General features: G+C 40.6%; 1 protein-coding gene across 1 annotated transcript in view; it reads right to left on the bottom strand.

Annotated features, from left to right (window-relative positions):
• NAV2 (neuron navigator 2) overlaps positions 1 to 18,396 on the bottom strand; it is a 674,749-nt gene that overhangs the window by 216,232 nt on the left and 440,121 nt on the right. The window contains exons 3-4 of the mRNA XM_045013837.1: positions 12,759 to 12,876; positions 2,819 to 2,871 (exon numbers count right to left, since the gene is read on the bottom strand). Coding sequence (XP_044869772.1) covers positions 2,819 to 2,871; positions 12,759 to 12,876 — 171 coding nt within the window. The remainder of the gene's footprint in view (positions 1 to 2,818; positions 2,872 to 12,758; positions 12,877 to 18,396) is intronic.

The raw sequence follows: 18,396 nt of genomic DNA, 5'->3' as shown, positions 1-18,396 counted from the left end.
TTCACAAGATTGTAAGCACCACTGAATACTCAGCATCTGTTCTCTAAGGAACCAGCATTAACTACAGTAACTTCCTATAAGTACAACAGATGGTACTATGGTATTGCAAACTCTGCAGAGTGGCGGATATTGAGTCTTTAATGTCAGCCGTTGGACAGTGAAAAAATAGATCAATATAAGATAAGAAAACGGTTGCCTAGCTTCTGTAATGCAATAATATTAAGAGAAAGGCATCCCTTGATGTGCTTCATTGGCCCATGTTTGTTTGCAGTAATTTTTTCTACAACATGCACACAAACAGGAAATGGATTTTTTTTCTTTCATTCTTCAAGAATGAAGCTATTTTCTGACATGTCTCATTCTATGCAAAAAAACTACAATTGTAGGGATGGTCTCTGAATTTTTCTGGACCACTCTATACCGCTATATGCTTAATTTACCATACATTGTCTTCATGTCATCTGGAACTAATCACTGTCAATTATAGGCCTTTGTTGTTCTATTTAAACAAATATACATTACATAAATATATATGATCCAGAAAAATTTGTTCTTACATAGTGGACAGTTATGAAAAGGCATTTAATAGTATGTATATAGTAGTACAGTTTCATAATAAGCTGTGCTGTATTTCTATTTGAGAGGCAAAGATGTCATCTGCCTTTTCCATCTATTGAACTTTAACATCCAATTGTTAGAAGCTGTAATGTAGTTATACGCAGCTGTGACTGAACAATTAGGTAAAAAACTAGGGTGAGACTGTGTGTCCTGGTGTGAATGAGAGGGCTGGAAGGACACAAGGAACTTTCTCCCCCGTGATGCCACCTGCACAAGGGCCAGGCACAATAACAGTCCCTGTGCTTTGGGGAGGGCAGGGACTGCTCCCTTTTTGTGTCATCAGAGGTGGAAATTACCCAAATGACACGAGCTGAGATGAAGCCATGGCCTCCCCCGATCAAGTGCATCAAGTGATGTAGGCTGCACCATCCAAATTAACAGTGTCGATCTCACAGAAAAGTTGTGCCCACTGACCCAATGCAAATGATTGCAAACATTACCCCCTCTGGTTTACAATGTATTATATTCTTAGAGCACAAACACTAATAAACACTGGCCTTTAGTGTTCAGTCATGGATAACCATGTGGATATGCACATCAATGCAAGGAACAGCCATGATGATCTTGTGTTTCCATTGATAAAGAACCGGAGTGTCCAGCACTGACTACAGTGCTAAGCATCCTAAACTGAGTGGGACAGGTTAGACAGCCCTGCCCCAAGCCATCCTTCTGCACAAACCAGGAGTGCAGCGTCAGTACCTTGGAGCAGGAAGTGAAGGGAGAATACCCCCTTTTAGTATGTTACACAGCTGCTGCTCTAGCACGCATGCTGACAGCCATTATGCCCAAACCTGGCTTCCGCAACAACCCTTGGTGTCGGCTCTGGCTGCAAACGCCAGAAGAGATACTTTAGTTCTTAGAGAAAAAGTGAGTTAATCTAACTTTACAATGTAATGGATTTTTTTTTTGTTTTATGTATTTTGGTACTGCTTGTAGCTCATGAATGAAATTCAGTTCTTACAATACACTTGTGAAACATTAAATTACAGTGATCTTGAAAGTTTCCTCAATTATTTATAATCTAGACAGCTGCTGTGGCTACAGTAAGAATAGCAGCCAATCTCTACCAAGGAGTAAAAGTAGCAAAGATAAATCTGTAAAGATGTTTTTCTTTTTAAGGAGTGGTTGCTCTGCGGATATAAAGAGGATAACCTCAAAGACGGGGGGAAATGGAATAGTAAAAGACAAAACAGTTTCAGGCTCTGGGATGGAAAATGGCTGCCAAACTTTTAACCCTTCAATTGATTCCATCATCAGATATATACAAATTGAACACACAGTGAAAAAATGTAAGAACTAAAACCACACATAAAATATGGTAGAGAAGTTATACTAAAATAATCCTAAATTCAGTATCCAGCTGTAATTTGTACATATTTAGATTTAATGTCATCACATGGATTCTGTAAAAAAAATACAGAAGAACAAAGGCCTCTGTTTAAAATATATTAAATAATTTCCTTCGTACAGTACATTTTAAATAATCTTATTACTGTTAATAGTCTCAAATATCTTGTCTAGAATATTAACTGCACTAATAGCAAACATATTCTTCATGTACTGTATACTTTGAGTTCTGCTACTGTATCTTTTGGTGCTTGGTTTCAAAGATTAAATACAAACCAGATAAGTAAGAACATTTTACAGATAAAAACCCGTCACTGAATCAAAAAAGACAATGCACATTTAAAATTTTTCATTTGCAAATTCCTTTCTATTTTGGCATAACCGCCGTTAATATATGAAAAAATTCTGTCTTGTGTGAAGGACCTAAAATATCAAGATGATCTTAATAGAGCCTAAGAGATTGTAGTCCGTTAGCCTTAAAATTCTTCATTTTATTTGGAGCAACCTTGACAAAAAGCCAGTTGCACATCTATTTTCCTGCTTCTGCAAAAACTGTTATGAAATAAAAGCACAGTATTTACTTTAAATAAGAATATACAAAAACAGAGTATCACAAAAACATTAAAATATCACAGAAAGAAAAGTTATGTACCTGGTGCTAATAGATTCAGACCCAATCCTTCTCCTTTTGACTTCAATAGGATGAGAAATGGATCATTAGTTCTACTAACAGTCCAGATTTCCCCTTCTACTACTTTGGTGCAAGCATTTCACAATACTCAGTTGAATTGACTGTCACACTTTATTAGGAATCGAGTAACACACACACATGCACGGCTGCTTTGCCACTTACCATTTGAGATCTGTTCTTTGGACAGCCATTGATATCTTCAATCTTTTCATTTGCTGAAAAACAAATATAAAAAGTAATGCAAAAAGTGCAGTGAGGACACTTGTACCAGTTATTTCCAGAGCACTTGTTGCTAGCTAAATCAAGTGGCCTAAGATTGTAGTTGTCCAATCAAAGCAAATGTGTGAAACATTGAGACCCATGCAGTGGCTGGATTTTTCTCATGGGTCATTCCTCCAGAGACAGCTGGAGCAAGGTCATCATCATTTCAAAAGGAGACAACTGGGCTGACATTTCTTAAAGTGAGAGGTAACTCCTTATACAACCAAATGCTTAAAAACTGGGTACTGCACTGCATCACTGGTGCACATGTGGGTGCACACACACCACATGTGTGTAGATGGATGTCCACAGGGATCATTAATTTCATAAAGTGTATGTGTATATCATAGATTTGATGATCAGAAGGGACCACTGTGGTCATCTAATCTGATGTAACGACATCTACCTAATACAGACTTCCCTGAATTAACTGTTGCTTTAAGTCCAACAGCTGTGGCTGAATTAGAGTATATATTTTAGAAAAAACATTCAATATTGATTTAAAATGTCCATTAATGGGGAATCCACCACAACACCTGGTATGTTGTTCCAGTGGTTAATTACCTTCACTGTTAAAAAATTACCCTTTACTTCTAGTCTGAAGTTGTCAAGCTTCATGTTCTAGCCACTGGATCTTGTTATACCTTTGCCTGCTAGACTGAAGAGCCCTCTATCATCAAAATTCTATTCCTCACCTAGGCGCTGACTGCGATCAAGTCAGCCCTTAACCTTCTCGTTGATAAACTAATAGACTGAGCTCCTGGCATCTACCACTATAAGGCACATTCTCCAATCCTTTAATCATCCTCATGGCACTTTTCTGACCCTCTCCAGTTTAGGAATAACCTTTTTGAAGCGTGGACACCAGAAATTGACACAGAATTCCTGTAGCAGTTGCACCAATGCCAAATACAAAGATAATATATATCTCCTTTGTTCCTATTCCATATTCTTCTGTTTATACATCCAAGGAGCACATTAGCTCTTTAGGCCTTTGTCATCCTACAAGCTCATGTTCAGCTAATTATCCACCATGACCTCCCTGCACAAGTCTTTTTCAAAATCACTGCTTCCCAGGATATAATCCCCCATCCTGTAAGTTTTGCTGCATTCTTTTCTCCTAGATTTACAACTTTACCATACTGAAATGCAAGTTATTTCCTCATGCCCAGTTTACTCAGCGATTCAGATCGCTGTGTATCCGGGACCTGTCCTCTTTATTGACCATTCCCCCACTCCTTTGGTCATCTGAAAATTTTGTCAGTGATGATTTTGTTTCTTCCAAGACAAGTGTTAAGCAGCATAGGGCCAAGAATCAATCTGTGCCAAAATCCCACTAGAAACATACCCACTTGATGATGATTCCCCGTTTACAATTATATTTTGAGACTTGCCAGTTTTTAATCCATTTAATGTGTGCCATGTGGATTTTGTAACATTCTAGTTTCTTAATCAAAATGTTATGTGGTACCAAGTCAAATGCCTTACCAAAGTCTATTGTATCAACATTATTACCTTTATCAACCAAATTTATAATGTCATAAAAATGATATCGAGTTAGTTCAATGAGATCTGCTTTCCATAAACCCATGTTATTAACATTAATGATATTACCCTTTTAAAATTATTTAACGATAGAGTCCGGTATCAGCTGTTCCATTATTCTCTTTGGTATTGACGTCTGGCTGACAGGCCTATAATTACCCAGGTAATCCTCTTCATATTTTTGCAAATTTTGTACATTAGCTTTCTCACAGTCCTCTGGAACTTCCCCAGTGTTCCAAGATTTATTGAAAAAGTAATATAAGCAGTACTCAGCCAGCTCTTTTAAAACTCTTGGATGCAAATTATTCAGATCCACGGATTGGATGATGTCTAACTTTAGTAGCTACCGTTAACATCCTCCTGAATTACTGTTGGAATGGAAAGTATTTCATCATCATCTATCAATATATCAACTGTAGTGTTTTTGTTTTTTGTTTCCTCCAAACACAGAATGGAAATATTTACTGATGACTGTAGTAGGAAGAGAGCCTGAGACATAAGCCCTTGTATCAGAGATCTGGTATGAGGCAGAACCTGCTCATAGAATCTGGCAAGAACAGGGCTTATATTGCAGAAATACACATTCCTAAAAAAGTGCTAAGCACAGAGTACTCAAGCAAACACATCCTGATATCAAGTGGTACCAGAACATCCCGATATCAAGGATGGTACAAAAACATTCCCCCAGGATAACAAAAACACACTGGCCCCTCCTAAAAGATAAGGTCAGAATGACAGTATGTAACTTGTTTATATCAGGGTATAAAAATGTACCTCAGAGGGAGTATCTTTGGCCAACCTAGGGGGCAGTGGAAAGTCCCACTATTGACTGAGCTGCATCAATTGTCATGGGCATACATGTCTTAATAGCTCGTGGAGTCTGCCAGGTGCTACTACCGTGCTTCTTCAACAATAAACCTGACTGGATGCCTTCGTACCTTAACGGATCTTGTGGTCACTGGGCGGTTCACTCAAAGTCTGCTCTGCCAACTCTCTGTGTAGAGCTGGGACAGCACACAGCCAAACATCTGACCTCAGTGACCTCAGCATTTTTGCATTATTATTGACAATTCTACCACTTAGACCAATACCATTGCTAGAACTCCTTTCGTTCCCAATATTCTTAAAATACTCCTCCTTATTGTCCTTTACTCTGCTGGCCAACGACATCTCCTAGTGTCCTTTTGCTTCCCTTATCAATTTTCTATGATTTCTAGTTTCTAATTTATATTCATTGCTATCAATGTCCCCCCCTTTTTCCAACTTGTTATAGATTGTTGTGTTTTTAAAAATATTTTTATAGCTTCGTTCTCTTCTCTAAACCAGGCAGGTTTTTTAACCAGTGTAGCTTTCTCCCAATTGTGACCCTGTGCTTTCTTTGGGAATTTAAGAAAATGTTCTTAAATAGTTCTTAATTTGATTCACATTTTTCTGTTTACATTCTCTCTTAGCTCATTTGTCTCACAATTCTCTTCTGCTTTGTGAATTTGGCACCTTTAAAGCACAGGGGTATATATTGCTGATTTGGTATCATGGGACAGGTATCAATACATTATAAAACTAGAAGAAAGAATTGGTGTTGGTGGTCACATATCTTCTGTGAGGAAATCTTTGGGCTACAGAAAAAAAAACTGATTAGGCTCAGGGCTTTCCCATAAACAGGGTCCTGTGTACTCTGTAGCAGAATGGGATCATATGCCCTACCAACAATCCCTACACTCGATGGCAGCAACTTCTATAATCCACAGCAACATTAATGTATTCCATTCCTCTCTATCCACAAGCACACACAACTATAGATCATAGCTGAAAATACTCACTGCCCCAAAATTTGTCAATGGTTATTTTCAAGAATAGTTTTTCCACCACCACCATTCTCTCCTGCTCCACTCCCTGGCCTCAACTCCCATAGTATGGTCCACACCACCCAGTGGCTCCTGGTGGCTAAGGACAGCAGATGGAAGAGAGAGCTACTAGAAGAAATGGCAGAGGGGCATACTGGCAGCTTGCTCAGCAATACTTGCAGTGGCCTTTGGTTGCAGCCTGGCTGAACTTCAACCCCTTTCTTTCTGCTTGCCTAGAGAACAGTTGAATATGGCTCTCTGCAGACTCATGCAGATGATACTGCATCACTTACACAATTCACAATTTTGAGTTTCTCTCTGCAACCATAAGAGCTTGAAACAATTTCAGATTCTGGAGCACAGTTCTCAGCAGGAAGTAAACCCCATTGCAAATTCTGCAACCTCAGAATCCGGACTACATTGGTCTTTGCTGTTAACCCTTATTTACTGCAAGCCCATCAAGCTTTGATTATCTTCCTAAGCTCTTCCCTGCACAGAATGGGTCTCTGTATCATTAGCCTGGCCTAAAATTATTCTACAACTGACATTGTACACTATGGGTTTATAGCAGTACAGCTCCAAGGCTGGAGAGATATTTCCCCATTTTCCCCATGGCACTTTACCCATGTACAGTCAGATTACTCTGGTTTTATGAGAGTGAAATGAATTTCAGCCTGAGATTTTTAAATGTTTCTGAACTTCTGCCACTTGATGCATACACTGAGGATGTTTGATGACTTCTCTCTTCCCCTTTATTAAGCTAGACATAGCAAAAGCAGTTCAACTCAGTGATAAAAGTAGTATCAAGAGAAATAGTCATTTTTTCATAGACAGAATCTGAATCAAAGGAGAGAAAAGGGAACCTAAAGGAATGTTTGGTTTTATTTCTTCTGTGGCACATGCATTATAATACTGTGAGACAGGTTATTAGAGTCAAAAGTATATGGAAACATGAGGGGGAAAGAGAGTCTCTTCCACAACGTGTTGTAAAATGTTCTTTAAATCTGTTGGTCAGGCAGCTGCTGGTATCCCAGATATAGATATGCATTCCCCACAAAAATAAAAATCCTCAACAAATGGCACTCGATACACTACATGAAAAGTTATGATAGGAATGATTCTAAACTGGATAAGGACCATGCAGAGCAGAACATGGGTGGATATATAGAACCTTTTATACAAAAAGTAACTCAACACACTGTACAATGAGTTAAGTTCTTTGTTACAAACAGCTTTGTTACAAAGCTATTAAGCATTAATCAATGCCTCAGCCACATCTTTGGACCTTACAATAATTTTTCCCGAGTAAAAGGAAGTTGGCCAATACAGTTCATAAAGTGCTAAAACGTTTACTTGGACAGCTATCCAGACCCAAGCAGAAGAAATCTCTGCCTAATGTCTCATCCACAGGATAAATTGTGATCCTGGCATGTCCTGACTGTATATGAGTCCAGATGCAGATTTGGAACACAAACCCACAACCTTCTGGCCCAAAGGTGAGAGTAATCAAGGCTTTTCTACACATGAAAGTTATTCTGGAATAAAAGAGGTTGTATATTTAAAGCGGACAACCATTCCAGATTAACTCTGTGTTTGGACACTTATTCTGGAACAAGAGAGTTTTTTCTAGTTTAATTTGACATACTTCCAGGTGAAAATTCCTGAATAGTCATTCTTAATTCCAGGAACAGACAAGCCCTTAGTAAGCAACAGTGTTAAGTGAGAGATCAGTAATGTGACAGAGGCAGCAGTTTGGCAAAATAGGACATTATTGTCCATTATTTATGAAGATTATCATGCTTGGAAAATAGTACTGCAATTGCTTTCAATCAAGAAAACTAAGATACTAGGAACTCTGTGCTATTAAATAAATGGCTTTCTAAAAGTAGACTGAGTGTCTGATGCTGCTCCTATTAAAGTCAATGACAAAGTTCCCATTGACTTCAATGGGAGCACACCCCGAATACTTAGATCTCTATAGAAGATGGAGAGAGTGTACTACAAAATGTACAAAGTGAAAGTATATTATAGGAAATGCTGATGCAAAGCCAACAAGGGTAAGTGGTAAGTTAGAGCATACTTTTGTCAATTGAAGTGCTCCACTTAGTGAGTATGGTAGTAGAAATCTGTCATCTTAACACAGACTTTCAATCATGGAAACATAAGAGATTTGCAAGTAGTGCAGGGTAGTGCGAGGATATAACACAGAATCTTTCAAGGTAGCTATGGTTTAGCAAACAACTTAATCCTTTCCAGTACCCAAATTAAAGAACTTTATTTCTGTTCTATCAGTCCCTACATTTGTAACTTCTGGAATATCATATTAGATTCTTCTTAAAAAATGCTGGATTTGATAAACAGAAGAAATTGGCAGTTCCCATAAATACAGCCTCAGATGAAAATCCACAGGAAAACTCTCTTTCCCAGGTGTGTAGTGTAGTGTTAAGAGTCTCTTGAAGCTCCTCCCCTATCACAGGTGAATCATAATTACCCTGTAACACCTAAATTGATCCATTTTTAAATAGTTCAATGGTTGTTGTATCTAATTTTTAAAAAATGGTTGGCCAAGAGTTGAGGAGGAGAAAGCTCATTTTGGTTATGTTGGCAGTTCCACTGATCTCTCAGTAAAAACTTCAGTCAAAACAAAAGCCAAAAGTTTGATTGACAGTTCAGTTTTTTAAGTTCAGTGACTCAGGTGTGATTCTTTGCCATTTAGACTTGATATACTTTGTATTTGTGTGTGTATAGACATGCATTCAGTGTGTTGGTTTATTCACAATGTCAAAATCATCTGCGCCAATGTACATCTTAACTCTGTGCTCCCATACCAGTGTAACACTACAGTACATATTCCACCTTTCAGATTACCAGTACCATTAGTTGGCCAAGTGAAGAAAGGCCTAGCACTCTATGCAGTGGCATTTCATTGTTTGTGAGTCCTGCCCCCTTAAGACACATTGCCTGACCCAAAAAGTTTACAATCTGACATCCAGGTTCTGCAAACAGTAACACATGGGAGCAGTCCCATTGACTGCAGAGGGATTATGTATATACATGAAGTTGCACAGATGTGTAAATCTTTGCAAGCTTTGAACCAAAATAACCTAGCATTTTGTCAATAAAGTTCCCAGTTGACTTGAAAATATTATGACAAACTGTCACTGTGCAACACACAAAATAATTTCAGTACAGTATTGCTAGTAGTTAAATCTGAAGATTATATCTCTATGCTCTTAGGTGTCAAATTTATCCCTACCAGGTTTCAAATACTTTTAGAATTGCCCATTGTTTCAAAATATGGATGCCAAGTTATAATAAAAAGTGAATGAAAGTTACCAAGTTATAAATTCCTAAATCAGATTTCTTTTCTTTCCAGAAATATACAACTGGTTTTGAGTGACAGGAATGTACACAGAACGAGGGAGTGTTGGACCTTGTAAACCTCGATAATAATTCACTCTGATGGCCCTGATGTGTGGTGACAGTTAATTGTCTCCAGGGTGTTCACCATGCAAAAAGATAATCTCACTAATAGGATGTTTCTTGGAATGTAGTGGGGACAACTTCTTGTTTCAGATGGTGGAGGAAGTAACTGGGGGGCAGATATTTTAGTCTTGATTCTGACTAATGGGGGAGACAGGGGGAGAATTGGTATGAATCTGAAGGTTGAAGGCTATTTGGATGAAAGTGATCATGAAATGATAGATTTCACAACTCTAAGGAAAGGAAGGCGTGAGAGGAGCAGAAAAAGGATAGTAGACTTCAAAAAAGAAGACTTTAACCAACTCAGAGAACTGTACGAAAAGGTGCCACAGGAAGAAAATCTAAGCCTGTTAAGGAGAGCTGGTAGTTTAGCAAACTCTCTCAACAAGAAGAATACACAGTTCAGATTTTATAAGGTCTTAAAAGGCACTTCTGCACTTTTCGCTTCCTTATGAAGTTTAACAAAGGCTTTACATTTTTTTTAGGATTTGTTCTGCTTGTTCTTCCTTCGAAATATCAGACATGTCAAGCTTGTTTTTTCTCTAGTTTTGCTGGAGGATTCATTGCAGATCATGAGCTTTCTAAGCCCTTATCCAAAAGGGCAGAGGTGTTATATCCTTAACAATTACAGCTTCTCTCAGCTGTCCTATTTAGGCATTTGAGCTAAACTGATGTTAACAAAAAACAGAGTTTGAAGCAGAATAAAAATTACATCCCTTCTTAATTAATCAGGTTTAACTGCATGACATCTCTGATGGCATAATCCTACCAGTTCTCTAATCGTCTACAGGATCTCCTAGGGGAAAAAAGGGAAGACAAGACCTGCATTTCTAACGTTTAAAACAAAAAGGCAGAAAAGAGAATTCAGAAGAGACCAGAAAACCTTTCAAAAGCTCTTCTTCGTTCTTCATAAAAAGGCACAAACATATTTCCCTTTGAAGATCACCATTAGCACTGAAGTCTTGAATACAAAACTCATGCAGTGACCAAAAGGAATGTTCATAATCAACAAATTCACTTGAAAAGGTTTTGTTAACCTGGGATAATCTCTAAATACACCACCAATGCCCACAAAAGAACAGAGATGTTTCTGTGGTACTGCTGCTTTCTCATACCCCTCTCCCCCCGACACCCCACACACAACAGAGAGCACTGCATGCAGAAGGGAAAAAAATTACCATTCAGAAGCTTTCATAGTACAAATCCTTATGAGGACAGGTCATGGTTTTATAGCTGCAGCTGAAGCTGTTTCCATGTGTGGAACTTACCACTTCTAATGTGACAATGAGATGCAGCTTGCCTAAGGCCAGTGCATAAGGGATGCAAATGAATATTTTCCTTTCAGTGCCAATTTGGGGGATTAAAGTGGAATTTGTGTGTTTAAACATGGATTTTCTTTTGTTTGGAAAAAATTATGAAAAAGAAAATCCTTCACCTTAAGTATTAACCTTTCACAGTTGTGTCTTAAAACGCTAAATCCAAACACTAAAACAGCAATGAGAAAAAGCAGAAAAAATGCAAAGATGAATTAAAGCAAACATTTTAGTAAACAATAACTCTTCTGAATATTTTTCACAGGACATATTTTGAAACATATGGGAGCATTCACAAGTAGGTACACATAGAAATATGCATACAAGTATTTGATACAGGTAGGTACACTGTTTTTGGTAGTGTTCTTATATGCATGTTTCTACTCAAGGATTTTGTGCAGCATTGTTACATATATGTAACTGTATGTATGTAGGGACAGATTTTTTAAAAAAGCACAAAAGGCAGCTAGGTGCCCAACTCCCACTGAAAGTCAACTGGAGATGGGTGCCTTCCTCCACCTTATGCCTCTGAAAATCTCCCCATTACAATATTTGTGTTGGTATACACAATTACATAGATATTGGATGGAGTTTTGTTATACACAGGTACACAAGTAATTCATGTGAAATGTTTATACCTATGTAGTTACATTGATAGTTTTCAGAGGGCTATACTCAGGCAGCAATGAATATGTTGTTTGTTCAGTATGTACGGGCCAGATCTTCATCTGGTAAAAATCAATTTAGCTCAGCTGGAGTCACTAAAACTATGGCAATTTATGTCAGCTGAATATCTGACCCATACATTCATAAACTTAACTCAGGGCTCTAATTCTTTTGCACAGCATTTGTAACAGAAATATACCGGCTTGGGTGTCTAGTTACTTCACTACTGCCTTCATTTGCATCTCAAGTCTGTCAGTCTTGTTGTCAATAACAGTCATTCTAATTCCTATTAATGGGCTTCCTGATTCTGTCATTCTCCATAGCTCCATCCATGTGTTTTGTGATGGCCTAAATACCAGATGGATGAGTCTCTAAAGGAACTAATGAAGAACCTGGAACAGGGGGAATGTGGAGCCCTGCACAGGGCCCAACCTGAACCTTCAACTCCCATTGGCATCAGTCCCTTTAGCGCCTGGGGCCATCCTGACAACAAATGAGCTTCCTTATTTTAAAACAGATTGTTATGGGTTTCTTTTCTTCCCTATACTAATCATGTCCTTCCCTAATCCTAACTGCACACTGGGATTTTTCAGATCCAACCAGAAGTGGCAGATTTAATATAACACATCATTGTCTTGGTGAATTATTTCCAGACCAGTCTAAAAAAGGTAACAGGAACAAAGATAACAAAAAGATAACAAGCAAGGTCACAAGTCACCCAACAGAAAAAAAATCTCATCAGCTGCTTTTTCCCTTCAGCTGTCCTGGGTGATAATGCTGTGTCAGGAGAGCATATCAAGAACATCAAATATTTTTCCGCAATCCCTTAACATAAAGCTTTATCAAATTAATTATCAAAGCCTGTGAGGCAGAATTATTATCTTAATTCCATATGGTTTCCATTTCTTTTCCCCGTATTTATGTGAAAAAACAAGCTGTGGCTCTAACAAAATAGGCATGTACGTGGCACAAAAAGAGAAACTCACTTACCTACAACCTGGATGATTTCAGCCAGTAAGACTCCATCAGTCACATCTTGCTGTAGGTCCTTGATCAATCGTTTGTGACCAGATTTTGCAAGATAATGATTAGCCCAATCCGTGTAAATCTATTAGGAGGAAAAGAAATACATAAAAACTAAATTTTAGATATTTGATCAAACTTAAAAATGAGAATCCCATCTCTTAGTCCATGCACAACCACCTCTCACATTTTCAGACCTTAGACAGAAGATCCCTGCTTGTGAGCTGTTTGAAAAAATTTAGCACCATTACAGTTTAAGGTATTGTGCAGATCAAGTATTCTGCAGGCTATGGGGTATGGCTTTTTTCTGTTGACAAATCTGACATCAGAGCTCAGGAAAAAACTATAGAAGTGGTTCTCAAGCTTTTGTACTGGTGACCCCTTTTACATAGCAAGCTTCTGAGTGCGACCCCCCCCCTTATAAATTAAAAAAAATTAAATGGATTTAATACCATTATAAATGCTGGAGGCAAAGCAGGGTTTGGGGTGGAAGCTGACAGCTCGTGACCCCTTAGTTTGAGAACCCCTGAACTATAACATAACATGCTATGGCATGAATGGAGTATCAGACATGGAACTAAATGTTTTGCAGCACTGACAAGGTTATGGAATTGTTTTCTATTTTCAAACTCAGCATTTTGTGTTTTCCCGCTGCCATTCCTTTTCTGTTATTGAGAAACCTTAAAGACTCATTTCTAAGGAAAATTTCTATGGTATGATTTTCAGGATGAAGTTCCTTTTAAATGTTAACTAATAAGCTCTGATGCACGAGATCTAACTGCTCTAATAAGTCCTAGTGCATGGTGTCAAGTATCAGAGGGGTAGCCGTGTTAGTCTGGTTCTGTAGAAGCAGCAAAGAATCCTGTGGCACCTTATAGACTAACAGACGTTTTGCAGCATGAGCTTTCGTGGGTGAATACCCACTTCTTCAGATGCAAGTGGTGCCACCACTTGCATCCGAAGAAGTGGGTATTCACCCACGAAAGCTCATGCTGCAAAACGTCTGTTAGTCTATAAGGTGCCACAGGATTCTTTGCTGCTCCTAGTGCATGGAATCTACTAGGTCTGTTAAACTGATTTTAAATTCCCTTACAGGTTTGTAATTAGTTACATCCTTTAAAATAAATCTCTATCTGAAATCCAAGCAAATATTAATCAAGCAATTAAACCACAAGACTTTAAATATATTTTTATTTATGGGCCAAGTTTTGCTAATCACAGACTATATCGCTTTTAACAATAGTAAATACAGCATTCAGGATACATAACTTATTTGTGAAACACATAACCTTTTCAGAGTGCATTATCAAAAAGAAGAAAAACCTATTAAGGAACTTCCATTGATGAGATCAATATTGTTCCCTGTTCCCATATAGGACAAAATTAAAGAGAAAAGCACCATCTATGATCTATCTCAACTCAAAACGAATAAAGCCAAAATATCTAGATATCTGAATTTTGTCCTTTGTTGCTGGTTTTTTTTCCTTTTACAAGTCAACCTTAAATTCCAGGGTATCCAGCCTATTAAAAGACACAGTCATCCTATTTCAGTGAATGTGTATAGTGTCAAAAACGAAAGAGCTCCAAAACCCGCTAGTTTAACACATCCGTGCCTTACATATATTCTGTGAGAGATTTTATCTGCTGCTTTATCCCCTCAGCAGTAGGGTCAAAGAATTCAGTCAATGTCTAGAGTTTTGTAAAGGAGGCCCATGATTCTTTTACAGTTCTTTGGAGCAGGAGGAGTCCAGACAACTTGTCGAACCAACTCCTGTACCAGATGAGAAGGAGTAGTCACCACCTTTCTCTTTTGAACCTGTTGGTTTTGAAGTCCCTGAAAATGCTACGATGAAACTTTGATATCTCAAAATGAACCCTGAGGACTCCTGGGTAAAGTAAATGAATTTATGAACTCACAAAAGACTACAGTCACTACACTAGTTTACTGAAAAAGTAAACTAGGGCATGTGCCTGACCACCAAAACCAAATGACTCTCAGGGCATATCTACACTACCATATATGTCACAAAAATTTAGGTTGCTCAGGGGTTTTGAAAAAACACACCTGAGCAACATAAGTTTCACTGGCTGTGTGCACAACGCTATGTCGGCTGGAGAGCGTCTCCTTCTGACATAGCTACAGCGGCCGTCGGCATAGAGCATCTACATGAAAGATCTTACAGCAGCACAGCTGAATTGGTAGAGCTGTGCTGCAGTAAGCTCACTAGTGTAAAACATGTAGGGTGACCAGACAGCAAGTGTGAAAAATCGGGATGGGGGTGGGGGGGGTAATAGGAGCCTATATAAGAAAAAGACCCAAAAATCAGGACTGTTCCTATAAAATCGGGACATCTGGTCACCCTAAAAACATGGCCTAAATGACAGTAATGCTAAACAATGGCAGAGCTTTTAGAGATTTGTGTGGAGCCAGCATCTCCTCACTTATGCCAGTTTTACACAAATATAAGTGAGAATCAGGATCATTACTTCCATATTTGGAGATTGGCAGGGTAGAAATGCTGATTTCTACCTGCTTTTAAAACAAAAAGACTGTCTTTCACGCAAATTTAAGGATGATCAAAGACACAACAAAGATAATATCAAGCTCGCATTATATCGAACTTGCTTTGATCCACCGGAGTGCGCAGCCCCGCCCCCCCGGAGCACTGCTTTACCGCGTTACATCCGAATTCGTGTTATATCGGGTCAGATTATATGGGGTAGAGGTGTACATACCTGCTAGAGTCACGGCCAGGTAATCTGAGACATTTGTATTAATGTTGCACAATTGGTTCTCTCTTTATGGTAGAATTCAATTTAATTTCAGAATCTTCATAAACAAACCACAGTTTGCAATGTTCATCCCCACTATTAATTTGGTTCCTTCTTCCTGAAACACTGTACTGATGATTGGCATTGGTAGCTCAGGAAGTATTCATTCATGGAGAGAGAACCGTACCAGCTGTTACTATACTACGTTAAAACAGGGTCAAAAGGGAACCAGACCTCTGTAAAGTTTGTTTGTTCTCATTCCAAACAAGGAAACATGAGAGACTTTTTTTTTTCCTTCTTCTTTTCTTTTTTTTAAAGAGTCGTGTTAAAAAATATCTGTAAAGGCCCCATTTCTATTTTAAGATCAGTTCTTTCTTTAGAATAACAGCACTCAAACACTTTTTGGGACAGATTCTGGCCCTTACATGCTAATGCCAGTGGTGTATGGGTTCGGGCCCTGTGACAATCACAAGTTCACTGAGTGCAAGGAAATCAGGAAAATATCCCCAATTCATGATTTTTTTCAAATTTCTTATAAAAAAGTAAAATGTGTATAGTAAAGTATTTCATACAAAATAATCACCTTAGCAAACTGTACAGCTCAGCTGCTTCATACCTGTATGCGCTATCCTTCTGCACGTGCAGCATAAGAGTGCTGTGTGCATGCAGAAAAAGAGTGTTGTGTGAACGTGCAGCATAGAGTGCTGTTGATCCCTAAACACAATCTAGCTTGGAAACAAACTGCAATAAGGTTGCCAACTTTCTGCTGGCACAAAACCAAACACCCTCGCCCTGACCTTGCCCCTCCTCTGAGGCTCCGCCCCCACTCACTCCATCCCCACCCCCGTCGCTCGCTCGCTTATTTTCACCAGGCTGACTCAGGTGGTTGGGGTATGGGAGGGGGTGAGGGCTCCAGCTTGGGGTGTGGGCTCCGGGATGGGGCCAGAAATGAAGAGTTCAGGGTGTGGGAGGGGGCTCCAGGCTGAGGCAGTGGGTTGGGATGCAGGAGGGGGTGAAAGCTCCGGCTGGAGGTGCAGACTCTCAGGGGTTTGGGGTGCAAGTGGTGGCTCTGGACTGAGGGGGTGGAGTCGAGGGGTTTGGAGTATAGGAGGGGACTCGGGGTTGAGGCAGGGGGGTGGTGTGCAGGGTGTGTGTGAAGGCTCTGGTGGGGGGTGGGGGCTCTGGGGTGAGGCTGGGGATGAGGGGTTTGGGGTGTAGGAGGGAGCTCTGGGCTGGGACCGAGGGGTTCGGTGGGCAGTAGGAAGATCAGAGCAGTTGGGGCGTGGTGGGGGTAAGGGCTCTGGGGTGCAGGAGAGGACTCTGGGGTGGGAACGAGGGGTTCAGGGCTGGGGCAGAGGGTTGGGGTGTGGGGGCAGGGGTGCAGGCTCTGGGCAGCACTTAAGAGGCTCCCGGAAGAAGTGGCCTTTCCCCCCTCCAGCTCCTACGCAGAGGTGTGGCCAGGCGGCTCTGCACGCTGCTCCGTCTGCAGGCTCTGCCACTGCAGCTCCCATTGCCCATAATTCCCGGCCAATGGGAGCTGGGGTGGTGGTGCCTGCAGGCGAGAGCAGCGCACACCACAGAGTCTCCTTCCCTCCCAGGAGCCGAACTTGCTGACCACTTCCAGGGTGCAGCACAGAGCCAGGACAGACAGGCAGCCTGCCTTAGCCCCACAGACTGAGAGCCGCCAGAGGTAATCCCACATCCAAACCCCAGCCCTGAGCCCCACCCCCAAAACTGGAGTCCCCTCCCACACCCCAAACCCATCATCCCTGGCCCCAGCCCAGAGCCTGTACCCCCTCCTGCACCCCAATCACCAGCCCCGAGCCCTCCCAAACCTGGAGCCCCCTCCTGCACCCCAGAGCCTGCACCCCCAGCCCAGAGCCATCACTCCTACAATCCAACCCTTGCCCCAGCCCAGACCCCCTCCCACACCCTGAACCCCCACCTCCTCCTGCACCCCAACCCCATGCCTCACCCTCACCTCCTCCCACACTCTGAACCCCTCATTTCTGGTCCCACGCTGGAGCCCTCACCCCCTCCCACCCCCATGCCCCCGCCCAGTGAAAGTGAGTGAGGGTAGGGGAGAGAGTCACCGAGGGAGGGGGAATTTAGTGAGCGGGGGGGGGGGGGATGTCTCGGGAAAGGGGCAGGGCTAGAGTGTTCAGTTTTGTGCAATTAGAAAGTTGGCAACCCTAAATCAGCTGAAACGTGAACAGTTACCTAAAGCTGCCACATGGAGAAGCAGCAGATTGTGTAATTGGTGAAGCAGTCAGGTTACTCCTCCTTGGTCACTGACAAATTGACTGATGCCAAGATCAGTATGTTTAACAGATTTTATTTGTTTAGAAAGACCTAAATGGTGACAATGCATCCGACTTGGAAATGAAAGCTGTCCTCCCTGATACGATTTTCTTACAGGCTGATAATTACAACACTACTGCACACTACACTATTGTAAAGTATTTGAATACCTTAGGGTGGATATTGATAATATCAGTGCATTTATTTTTTAACTCAAAAGCTTACAACAAAGTGTTTAAGAGATTACTGGCTAACAGTTCAGTTCACCTGCAGTTCTCACATAGTTTTGCTATTGACGTCTGGAGGACCAATTGGTGAGGCAAACCCACAGCCAAACCAGGGGCTGCTCACTCAATAGATGCTCCTCCAACAGAGCTGGGCAGAGGCACCAATAAGCCACTAACTTACTCTTCCCACAGAGCCTGCAGTGACTCAGCCTTCAAGCATGCGGCAGCCCCCTATCCAGGAGCAGAGGTTAGGTCAGAGGACCCTCCAGCTCAGGTATTTCCCCAACCCTGCGGGGCCGCAGATC

This window comes from Mauremys mutica, chromosome 4 (genome assembly GCF_020497125.1).
Source record: "Mauremys mutica isolate MM-2020 ecotype Southern chromosome 4, ASM2049712v1, whole genome shotgun sequence".
NCBI classification, from domain to species: domain Eukaryota; kingdom Metazoa; phylum Chordata; order Testudines; family Geoemydidae; genus Mauremys; species Mauremys mutica.
This window is presented reverse-complemented; position numbering and strand designations above follow the sequence as displayed.